This window comes from Paramormyrops kingsleyae, chromosome 25 (genome assembly GCF_048594095.1).
Source record: "Paramormyrops kingsleyae isolate MSU_618 chromosome 25, PKINGS_0.4, whole genome shotgun sequence".
Classification (NCBI taxonomy): Eukaryota; Metazoa; Chordata; class Actinopteri; order Osteoglossiformes; family Mormyridae; genus Paramormyrops; species Paramormyrops kingsleyae.
In genome coordinates this window covers 21,381,799-21,393,875 of record NC_132821.1, presented here as the reverse complement: position 1 = coordinate 21,393,875, position 12,077 = coordinate 21,381,799, and the positions used below count along the sequence as shown (strand labels likewise).

Here is a 12,077-nt window from a genome sequence, read left to right as displayed (position 1 = left end):
CGTGCTTCATGTTTGGAAGTTAATATGATGTCATTAATACATTAAGAGTTCTTGGGAGGTTGTACCTTAATAAGCAGAGCCAGGCGGTTCTCCTTAAATGCAAAGAAGCTGAAGATGTGATGCTGGCCTGTCTTTGTTAGTGGTACCAGATTGCCAAAACAGTCTGCATAAATGGGCTTTCCCTCTAGCACCTGCAGCAAAACGAAATCTGTTAGTGAGCCTGTAGGGGTGGGGTCCATTTCTCAGGCTCTCTGGCTCCTTCTCACCTCCACATCTCGGCTACGCGCCACCTCAGTGAAGTTCTCCTGCTGCTCCAGGGTCTTGTCCATCTTGTCATCGGTCATGCAGAAGCAGCGAAGTCGTGCCTCGATGGGGTTCAGTGTCTTGGCAAAAATAACAAACTTTGCCATGTAGGGAACACAGATCACATCTCGGTACACCTGTGTGCAGAAGTTAACGGATTCCTGCACCTGTCGGCAGTCAATCAGCCAGAACCTATGGGGACACATTGTACAAATACTACGTCAATGGATCAAATTATCTGTAAATAGATCAGGCAGATATTTTGGCAAACATCAATACACTCAAGAGCCCATAGATAAAAATCATCTATCATTCAGCACTTGATCAACGATGCAATGAATAATCTTGTGAAGCAGCTGGATTTTATGACCGCAGCATTACCTCGCTGACACGTTCGTCGTGAAGGACACGCACTCGTTGGAGAACGAGAGCGGCGTACTTCCTGTGATGTCCTCCCATTGCGCAGGAGTGGTGCCGCCTGACAGATTATAGCAGGCACACAAATGAGTTAGCAGTAACAACTAGCCTCTGCTACACTAAAACTTAAACCACAGGTACAACGTTCTGCTCCCCAAAGAGCCACGACGTGCTGATGCTGTACCGGTGATGCTACACAGCAGCCGCAGTGTGAGCAGGTCGGCCCCATATCCGCTGGCTCCGTCGTTAGCAGAAGCCTTAGGCACAGGGATGGTCATAGTGATGGGCTTGTGGAACTTCCTCCTCCGTGGCTCCATTGTGACGATAGGGCTGAATCTTGCTTTATTACCCAGAATCCTCTTCACAAGGTCAGGGGGAATGATCTGGGCCTGGGAAACAAAGGACAGACAGCTGTACCTGAGAGAAACATGGTAAACCAGACAGCGTAAGTAATGTGCCAAATGCGGTAGTTTTCTTAATCAAAATGAAGTTTGCTTTGTTTATAGTACTGCTAATATTAGCGGCCATTTGGAGCGCGGCTGTACCTGCAGGCCAACCCGGATCCTTTTGGTGAGTGCGCCCTCTGGGAACACAGCTTGGACCTCAGGGTTCACGCTGCTTCTCAGAACCCCACCCTCTGGCCCCATCAGGTGGCTGTCCTGCTTGATCCGGGACACAACCGCAAAGTACTGTGGGAAGTCTCTCGTGATGATTCGACAGATGCGCCGCCGCTCCAGCTCCTCTGGGGGGTCCAGCTCTGCAGGTTGACAATTGAAGCTGTGAAGGACACACTGGCCACCTTTAGTGAGGCACTTGCATGCCCATTGCTCGTGTGCACAGCCTCACCCTCATCCATGCCGTTGAGGATCTGGTTGAGCTCTTCTTCAGTGTGTTCACAGTGATGCTCCCTCCAGCTCTCCCCCGTTTCACTGCGTAGAGTCACCAGTTCCCTCTCTGCCCCTCGCAATGCGGCAAAGTGTGGGATCTCCAGCACCACTGGTCTGCCATGACAGCAGTGTTAGCGCCCCAGTGTTAGCGCCCCATAGTGTTAGCCCCACAGTGTTAGCGCCCCAGTGTTAGCCCCACAGTGTTAGCGCCCCACAGTGTTAGCCCCACAGTTTTAGCGCCCCAGTGTTAGCCCCACAGTGTTAGCCCCACAGTGTTAGCACCATGGTGTTAGCGCCACAGTGTTAGGCCCCAGGTCGACTGCATGCAGTCATGTCACAGAGCACACTGTCTGCCATTTACAAGTTCTGGAAAACTTCTTACGATACCTTTGTGGGATTTGTTTTCAGGAACACTATTCGAACAGTCGAAAACAGATACAAACATATGCAATAAACTGAAGAAAAACACACTGATAAAGACAGAAGCACTAACAAAGTGACACAGGGACCTATGACGTTCAGGGTAAGGGGGATGTGGGACCAGCAGTATGAGCTGGTGAGCTTCCTACCCAAGAAATTTGGTCCCAGGAGGCCCCAGTTGTAGGATTCGGCTGACCAAGCTCTCTCCTTCGTTAAGAGGAGGGGGAGCAGCTGGAAGATGCAGCTTCCTGAGGGGAGAGAGGAGAACCAGGAGCCCAGGGCTACATGTCAGTTTACTGCAGTGAAACTGTCAGGCCTCCCCAGTGGCTATCCTGCACTGGGGAGGCCTGGCACTGGCAGAAAATCAAAGTAATCTTCACCTAGGGCTGTTCATTTATCGCAGAAATCAGAATCACGATTTTTTTCTTTTTGGTCAATACTGAGATCACGATTATTTAACATGATTACTCACTGACTTCATGCATTTATTGAACTTTAAAAAAAACAACTTCTTGTTTTGTAACCATTACCCTAATAAACGAGAGCAAACAACATGAAGCAGAGCAGACGGATGGCCCTCACAGGCCTTGCTGCCGCGGCCGTACCCAAGAAACTGTGTCCCAGTGGGTCCCACCTCCACCAGCCGGTGAGCCAGCGCCTCACCCTCCAGCAGGGGGGGCATGCACGCCAGGCGCTGCCTCTTCACCAGGCGGCAGGTGACGCGCGTGGGGGCGGAGCACTTCCGCGGGGGGACGATGATGCGCAGACCATGGTGTCGGCATCCCCGCATGGCCCCGCCGCGTGCATCCACCATGAAACTGACCAAGAAGCTATGCAGAAACGTACAGGAAGTTCAGAAAAGGCCGAAAATACAGGCAGACCGGGCTCCTGGTGACAGAGAGCCGGAGGAGGAGGAGGATCTTTACCTGCTGTTGTCAAGTTCATGAAATGGAGAGATGTGGCTGGGAAGAGAGCAGACAGTGATCATTAGAGAAGGTAACATTGTGTGGCTATTTCCAAAAACAATTTAATTTCACGTCACTTCATCAACTTCTGAAGTTCTGTTTTGTGTGGTTTGGCATTACGATATTTATTCGGGCATTCCAAAGCCATGTGGATGTCTGTAAATGTCATTATACTCACCCAGACTGCAAAGCACTAGAGGAAAGGGCCACATTGTCCAGGTTTTCAATGCCCCAGCTCAAGCGGTATGAATCTTTCTGGTTCTCAAAAGAAATAGCCACCTAGTGGCCAAAGATGGCATTGACATCACTTGACATCACTTGAGCATAGATAACGTTCATCCATCAGGTGACACAAAGTCTGACATCATTAGTAAATAGGTGACTCACCTTCTGACTGCTGATGATGTCCTCCATCAGTGCTCCACCTTTCTGATTACGTTGCTGTTGTCTGGAAGTGAGCTGAGACCTGTTGGAACTGATTAACAAACACTGGTTGTTACTCAGGTGACAGAGGGAAACAGAGATAAAAGAGGAGGAGTAGCAGGGATTTAGGCAAGGGAGGAGAATGTAATCTCCAGGGGTTATAGGGTTAGGGTTACGGATGGGATCTCCAGGGGTTATAGGGTTAGGGTTACGGATGGGATCTCCAGGGGTTATAGAAACATCACCCAAGTACAGCAGCTCAGAATATCACTTAGGAAAAACTATGTAAATAAAAAATAGCTGATATGCTCTGAGAGTGCAGATGGTGAGGCATATAGCGCACTCCAAAAGGGAGTGTGCTATAGGTGTGTACTCCAAAGGGAAGTGTGCTATAGGTGTGTACTCCAAAGGGAGTGTGCTATAGGTGTGTACTCCAAAGGGAAGTGTGCTATAGGTGTGTACTCCAAAGGGGAGTGTGCTATAGGTGTGTACTCCAAAGGGAAGTGTGCTATAGGTGTGTACTCCAAAGGGAAGTGTGCTATAGGTGTGTACTCCAAAGGGGAGTGTGCTATAGGTGTGTACTCCAAAGGGGAGTGTGCTGTAGGTGTGTACTCCAAAGGGGAGTGTGCTATAGGTGTGTACTCCAAAGGGGAGTGTGCTATAGGTGTGTACTCCAAAGGGAAGTGTGCTATAGGTGTGTACTCCAAAGGGGAGTGTGCTGTAGGTGTGTACTCCAAAGGGGAGTGTGCTATAGGTGTGTACTCCAAAGGGAAGTGTGCTATAGGTGTGTACTCCAAAGGGGAGTGTGCTATAGGTGTGTACTCCAAAGGGAAGTGTGCTATAGGTGTGTACTCCAAAGGGGAGTGTGCTATAGGTGTGTACTCCAAAGGGGAGTGTGCTATAGGTGTGTACTCCAAAGGGGAGTGTGCTATAGGTGTGTAGTCCAAAGGGAAGTGTGCTATAGGTGTGTACTCCAAAGGGAAGTGTGCAGCCTGAGCCTAGAGCCACGCAGATAGATGGACAGCTAACCCAACATATAGGAAGCAAGGAAACATTGAAATGAGAAAAGCAGCAAACCTCTCCTGTTGGCCTCCTTCCAGGCTGAAGCGAAGGTAGTCTAAGCCCTCCAGGTAATTTCCGGACAAGGAGTCATCCCCCAGGTCCCGCAGGTCCTCCACTCGCAGGTACTCTCCCCCATCCCCCATCATCGTGTCTTCCCCTGGGAAGCATGACGGAACCCTCATCTTACCATCTAATTAAGAATGACACTAACCTTCACCCACCATTGTGTCGAGTCTAAGGGAGAGCACATTGCTGAAACTTCATTACCCATGATGCATCATTTACACAGAAAGCAGTGACATGGCAGCACGTGGCGACCCGGCTGACTCACCTTCCTCATCAGACACATCAAGCACTTCAGTCATGGTCTCCGGGACGTTCAGCTTGTGTTTCTCTGTCACAGTCTGACGAGGAACATGCGGCATGCGAGCGCAGGAAAGACAAACACAGGACAAGAGAGTCAGCCTCTGCTGGGTGCAACCTAATATCCTGAGCAATAGCTGCAGACTGTTCTTTTTAGCTGGCCCTCACCGTGGTGGTGGTGATGACCTCCTCAGTGACCATCTTCAGGGTGTCCACCACAGAAATGTAGCCCAACCGCTTGGCGATGGACAGGGCTGTGTTTCCGCTCTATGAAGGTACAAAAATATGGGCTGCATATGTGTATCTGTTTATGTTACCTGTGAGTATGTCAGTTCATACTCACTATAGTCATAGCAATGTGTTACAGTTAGCCAACAATAGCTAGGGTTAGGGATACAAAGGTTTTAGCTTTTTCAGGCATCAAAACCTCTTTCTATGATTACTCAGGGCCCCCAGGAAGCCACAGGGTAACTCGATTTAACAGTATACTTCAAACTTTCCAATGTCCTATTGCATAACCCTATGTCCCCAAATTAGGGTTATGGTTATGGTTATAGTTATCGTTATGGTTAGGGTTAAGGGTGTATGTGTACGAGTTCATACTCACTATAGTCATGGCAATGTGTTAGGGTTATGGTTATAGTTATGGTTGGAGTTTGGGAGTATAAGTGTATGAGTTCATACTCACCACAGTCATGGCATTGGGTTTGGCCCCGCACTCCAAAAGCAGGCTAATGATGTGTGTGTTCCCCTGCTGTGCTGCTTGGTGAAGGGGGGTGTATCCATTCTGAAGAAGGATGACAGAAGGAAGGTTATTCCTCCAAGCTGATTTGCTGTCCCTGTTGGACTTGCATTCCAGAGTGGAACACTGAAGAAAAGCCTACCTTGGTTTTAACATTCACATTGACACCATGCTGCAGCAGGAAATTCACCATCTTCATATTTCCATAGTGACATGCTACAATCAGGGGTGTGTAGCCCATCTAGCGAACAGAGTACAAGAGGGAGACTGTCAAATTCAAACAAAACTCAGTTTTCTTGTTTTACAGAATACAGTTCTACAAAAAAGATACCTTAGTTTGCTGCTCAATGTTTGCGCCGTTTTTTGTAAGTATCTCAGCCACGCTGACCTTGTCCTCCTGGGCCGCTAAATGCAGGGGGGTCAAGCCATTCTGTGAAAGCAGGACGGACCAATCACGGCTTATCAGTAACCATAGCCAGTCAGCTACTAATCTTAGATGACGTGCATGTCAGTACTACTGAAAGTCAAGTGGAAACTGTCCAAATAGTAAGTAAGCAATCAGTCAGCAGTCAGGAGGGGATTCCAAAAGCAGAGACTGCTGGGAAGCAGGTCAGACGGCCTGACTGACCCTGGCAGCCGCGTTGGCATGAGCGCTGTTGCGCAGCAGCAGTGTGGCCATGGTGGCGTGGCCCTCCTGGGAGGCCAGGTGCAGCGGGCTGACCCCCTGCTTGCTGACGGAGATGGTGGAGGCACCGTGCTGTATCAGTGCCACTGCCACGTCCATCTGGTTCTTCCGAGCTGCGATGTGCAGCGGAGTGTAGCCGTTCTGGAGAGACAGAAAGAGAGAGACAGGCGGATAGACAGACGAAAGTCAGATAGAGACAGGCAAATGGTGGACAGACAGAGACAGAGGGAGACAGATGGACAGACAAACGGAAAGTCAACGGACGGAGACAGATGGACAGAGGGATGGATGGATATACAGATAAACAGACAGACAAATGGAAGTCAGACAGAGACAGGCAAATGGTGGACAGACAGAGACAGAGGGAGACAGATGGACAGACAAACGGAAAGTCAATAGACAGAGACAGATGGACAGAGGGATGGATGGATATACAGACAGACAGACAGATGGGTTGCTGGGTCAGAACTTCCCAGAAACTGGACTGCAGTGTAAGCATAATAGCAACATATATCAGTGCAGAGAATGGGCAACACTGTACATGACAGGGCACAAATAATATCCTATTATGCTCTTAATTTGTCATGAATCAACTCATAATTCTATAAACCTTTGTGAACTACTGAAGGAACAAATAATCAATAACACAAAAAGTGATATAATGATCTCACGTTTGTTCATTGTTAATGAACCTAATGCATCTTTTATCTCAAGTAGCTACTATATTTGTACTTGAATAGTAACTGAATTACTACTAAGCTGCTAAGTAACCGTATTGTGTTACCAGTATTACCAGAAAATGTAATAAATAAGCAAAGTGAGTAAGACATATTTATTTTAAGAGTATAAAGGATCGACGTAAATTTTGAGTACTAAAACACTTATTTGAGGACAGTGTGTACCATGGGTGCAGGGTGTAACAAGATGTGGGTACAATGCAAGGCTGCCACTAACGACTATTTTTCTGTAGACTAATTTATATTCTATTAATTCTACCGATTGGTCGATTAATGTCAACGATTAATTTTCCTCCAGAAAACCGACTCGACGGCTTAAGTTAATTTTATTTTCATAGCAACAAACTGTATGTGCCATTGCAAAAGTCCGACACGTTTTTTTGTAAATATGACTTTCATTTTAATTTAATTCAGTTCACACATTATTTTTATTTAGTGTCCGTTTTCGTTTCAGTTTAAGTTAATAACGAAACTGGTCCCAATTACAACGCGCAGGAACACTGATACTGTCAATCCACGTAGAATAAACCCAGATTGTAGTCTAAACATTTTCATAGACACTTGTTTAGTAGACAAATTTATGTTAGACAAATTTATGGCTTTAATAATGAGTGTATTTAGCAACGACAAGGACAAAAGATATTAAAAAATCTCTCCGTACTAATGGTAATTTAATAAACATGAATAGACAACAAGGAGTTTCGCATAATCTGGCGGTGTAGAGCAGCGCCTGTGTGCTTCTTCAGGTGCTCAATCGTGCATAGTGCTAGTACCGCTGTGGTAAAACCACCTTTTTGTTTTCTGATAATTTGAACCACTCCCGTAATTACGTCCTGAGTGTGACGTTAACCTACATTCAGCCCTATAAGGAGGTACTCCAACTTACAGGGAAAAACTTGGGGGTTGGTGGCAGGATTGGCACTCCAGCCACCAGAAAAAAACTCACACTTGTCCATTTGGACTGGTGTACGTGTTGCTGAGGTATCACCCACCACATGGGTGCACTCAGGTTCTCACCCCTGAGGTGGTTTCAAGTCACTGTATCACTGCATGCTCCTTACCTCCTCCTCCGTAACTATGTAGTAATATTAAAGGGAAACCCTTGTTATAATGAATTGAAGCGTTTTAGAAATCATAAATGTAATTTTATTAAAATAATAAAAGATGTGTCGATCAAAAATATTGATGTCGACGCAACGTCAACGTCATCGACTACGTCGCCAAATCGCGGTAGCTCTAGTACAATGCAAGTCTGTAGAATGTAAACATAAGACCCGAATACAGCCCACAAAATGTGAGTACAAAGTGTATAAGTCCAGTGCATATTTTTTAAGTGAATGAAAGCGTAATGCAAAACATGGCTATAGTGAAACGTTACATGAACTGTTACGTATATTATGTATGAAATATGCACATCCCGCGAGCACAAACCCGACCTCTCTTACTGTATGTGCCGGACATGGGGATCGTCTTACCTTGGCTGTGGCGTGAGGTGAGGCACCCTTGTCCAATAGCAACAGCACCATCTGCTGGTTGTCATAGTGGGCAGCAACGTGAAGTGGAGTCAGTCCATTCTGTTTGAATGTAGGAACAAGACTTTGAGGCTGTGAGCCGGTGCAGAATTATCAATTATCAATTATATTATATTTTAAAGGGTTTTGCAGTGTACATGAGAGGCCTTAGTGAGGTTTTAGAAACCCATTAGTCAGGCTAGTCAGGGAGTGGTCTGATATCAATAAGTTTTAAGTTAATTTAATTGAAGTGGTATCGAAACATATGCATATAGATAAAAATCAGATTATGATGCTAGACTTGAATTAAACATTTTTGCTATGAAATGCATGATGCCTAAGAAGGCAGCTGCACTTACACTTCCGGCAGCGTCAGGGGACGCTCGCCTCTGCAGCAGAAGCTTTGCCACCTCCAGGCTTCCATACTTAGCAGCAACATGCAGGGGGGTAAATCCTTTCTGTGGGGCGAGTGAAAAGTAGAAATAGCACTTACAAATTACGCTCACATTCATCTCCTTAAGTTAATGACACTCATATTTTTAACTCCACATTCTTAACTTCTTAACCTCTTACTCTGAAGTCATGGTCTATAGATCACAAATAGAAAATATTATACCTTTGTCCAGCAGGGGGTGCTCTCTCGCACATTTTCTCTTTTTTTCAGTGCTATTTTTCATTCTTATCCATGGCTGTGATGCCCACCTTGGAGAACAGAGAGTGTGAGGCGCCAGCCTCCAGCAAAACAGCGGCTGCCTCCAGCTGGTTCTCACGGGCGGAGATGTGCAGAGGGGTGTAGCCGCTGGCTGTGGAGGCATCTGGGTGGGCCATGTGCTGCAGTAGCAGCTGGACAATATCAGTCTTCCCCAGGCGAGCTGCGATGTGAAGAGGGGTCTGGTCCTCCTGCCAGAAAAGGGGCAGTATTGATTCAGAAATGCAAACACACACACACAAACACACACACATACAGAATGTTATGCATGAGTACACGTGTGTAGTGTGAAGGGTCTCACCCGAGCTATGGCATCCACCTGAGCTCCATTCCTCAGCAGACAGCGCACCACCTCCAGCTGCCCTGCACGAGCGGCCATGTGCAGCGCCGTCTCCCCACGCTGCAGAAACATGCAAGTGCAGGAATAACGGCTCTTACATGTGTGTGTCGAAGGACACACCTGTAGGGTTTTGCTTAGGCGGAAGGCGACTTACGATGTTGCAGATGTCGGGTGATGCCCCGTTCTGCAGCAGGAGAAGTACGATGCTCAGGTGCCCCATGAAGGCAGCCACGTGGATGGGCGTGAGGCCAGACTGCAAGCGAGAGCAAAAGCTTCAGTGGCTGCACTCAAGACCCCCAACGATGCTCTGATCAGCCATTGCGGATGCCCTACCTCTGTGATGGCCTGAATGGCAGCACCGTATTTGACCAGCAGCTCCATCACCTTGACTCTGTTCTTCTTGCACGCAATGTGCAGTGGAGTGAAGCCATTCTGCTCGAAAACACAGTGAGACGGTCAGCACCGAAGCAGACCTCAGAAGTACATTACCACTTTTCCCAGGTTAAACCCAAACTAAACCAAAACCACTCAACCCAAACCAGAACCAGGAAGGTGGTACCAGAGCACGGGCATTGGGATTAGCCTTCTTGTCCAGGAGTAACTTGGTGACTCGGTAATGGCCACAGTGCGCTGCCACATGCAGCGCTGTCAGGTAGTCCAATGTGACATCATCAACAGGTGCCTGGTGCTGAAGCAGGTGCTTGACACACTCCACGTGGTCACCCTGGGCGGACATGTGTAGTGGGGACAGCCCATTCTGGGGAGCAGAGGTCAAGATGATGGTGGTGGTGAAGTAATACACAAGGCACATGCTGGATGTCGGCGAGTGTCTGTATATGTGCGCACAGTGGTACCTTTGTTCTGGCCAGGAGAGGAGCTCCTCTCTCCAGCAGCATCTCTACTGCTGGTGCATGTCCACTTCTGGCTGCACAGTGCAGGGGTGTCAGGCCATCCTGATGTGGGACAGGCAGACAGCGCAGTTAAAGCAGGACACATAGTGAGGGTAGCAATGAAGCAGAGTGAATGAGCAGGACCACAGGCCATGAGCTGCACACAATGTGCTGTAGATATGTGCAATCCTGGAATAAGAATAAAAGTAATTGCATTGTTTATTTTTTCTATTTATTTGCAAGAAAACTGCAGCAAAATGTATCCTTGATACCACTTCAGGCAGCCATAGGATGCACTCACACTGGACAGGTCACACAAGAGGCAGCTTCAGGCTGCCACAGAATGCACTCACATTGGACAGGTCACATATGAGGCAGCTTCAGGCTGCCACAGGATGCACTCACACGGGACAGGTCACACACGAGGCAGCTTCAGGCTGCCACAGAATGCGCTCACACTGGACGGGTCACATATGAGGCAGCTTCAGGGGGCCGCAGGATGCACTCACACGGGACAGGTCACACACGAGGCAGCTTCAGGAGGCTGCATGATGCACTCACACAGTACAGGTCACATACGAGGCAGCTTCAGGTGGTCATAGGATGCACTCACATGGGACAGGTCACATATGAGGCAGCTTCAGGTGGCCGCAGGATGCACTCACACGGGGGACAGGTCACATATGAGGCAGCTTCAGGGGGCTGCACGATGCACTCACACTGGACAGGTCACACACGAGGCAGCTTCAGGAGGCTGCACGATGCGCTCACACTGGACAGGTCACATATGAGGCAGCTTCAGGGGGCCGCACGATGCACTCACACTGGACAGGTCACACACGAGGCAGCTTCAGGAGGCTGCACGATGCACTCACACTGGACAGGTCACATACGAGGCAGCTTCAGGTGGTCATAGGATGCACTCACACAGGACGGGACAGGTCACACACGAGGCAGCTTCAGGAGGCTGCAGGATGCACTCACACAGAACAGGTCACATACAAGGCAGCTTCAGGTGGTCATAGGATGCACTCACACAGGACGGGACAGGTCACACACGAGGCAGCTTCAGGAGGCTGCAGGATGCACTCACACAGAACAGGTCACATACGAGGCAGCTTCAGGTGGTCATAGGATGCACTCACACAGGACGGGACAGGTCACAGAAGAGGCAGCTTCAAGCTGCCACAGGATTCACTCACACAGGACAGGTCACACACGAGGCAGCTTCAGGGGGCCGCAGGATGCACTCACACAGGACAGGTCACATATGAGGCAGCTTCAGGGGGCCGCAGGATGCACTCACACAGGACAGGTCACACACGAGGCAGCTTCAGGTGGCCGCAGGATGCACTCACACTGGACAGGTCACAGAAGAGGCAGCTTCAAGCTGCCACAGGATGCACTCACACAGGACAGGTCACATATGAGGCAGCTTCAGGGGGCCGCAGGATGCACTCACACAGGACAGGTCACACAAGAGGCAGCTTCCGGTGGCCGCAGGATGCACTCACACGAGTCTTGGCATCGATCTGACCCTCCTGGTCCAGCAGTAAGCTGATCATGTTGGTGTTTCCACGCTTGGAGGCCACATGGAGGGGTGTGATGCCATTCTGAGTGGGG

The 12,077-nt window shown here is 48.6% G+C and overlaps 1 protein-coding gene across 4 annotated transcripts in view; it reads right to left on the bottom strand.

Annotated features, from left to right (window-relative positions):
• Window positions 1-12,077, bottom strand: part of ank2a (ankyrin 2a, neuronal) — a 46,292-nt gene that overhangs the window by 22,379 nt on the left and 11,836 nt on the right. For 3 of the 4 annotated variants that reach the window (XM_023798341.2, XM_072707527.1, XM_072707529.1), the window contains exons 9-35: window positions 11,969-12,067; window positions 10,419-10,517; window positions 10,124-10,321; window positions 9,898-9,996; window positions 9,719-9,817; window positions 9,526-9,624; window positions 9,218-9,415; window positions 8,875-8,973; window positions 8,480-8,578; window positions 6,211-6,408; window positions 5,914-6,012; window positions 5,725-5,823; window positions 5,529-5,627; window positions 5,009-5,107; window positions 4,809-4,881; window positions 4,493-4,634; window positions 3,380-3,467; window positions 3,171-3,271; window positions 2,954-2,989; window positions 2,633-2,857; window positions 2,177-2,275; window positions 1,567-1,721; window positions 1,266-1,477; window positions 905-1,109; window positions 685-781; window positions 267-495; window positions 66-191 (exon numbers count right to left, since the gene is read on the bottom strand). In XM_023798341.2, the coding sequence (XP_023654109.2) occupies window positions 66-191; window positions 267-495; window positions 685-781; window positions 905-1,109; window positions 1,266-1,477; window positions 1,567-1,721; window positions 2,177-2,275; window positions 2,633-2,857; window positions 2,954-2,989; window positions 3,171-3,271; window positions 3,380-3,467; window positions 4,493-4,634; window positions 4,809-4,881; window positions 5,009-5,107; window positions 5,529-5,627; window positions 5,725-5,823; window positions 5,914-6,012; window positions 6,211-6,408; window positions 8,480-8,578; window positions 8,875-8,973; window positions 9,218-9,415; window positions 9,526-9,624; window positions 9,719-9,817; window positions 9,898-9,996; window positions 10,124-10,321; window positions 10,419-10,517; window positions 11,969-12,067 (3,471 nt within the window). The other variant, XM_072707528.1, reaches the window with a different exon arrangement.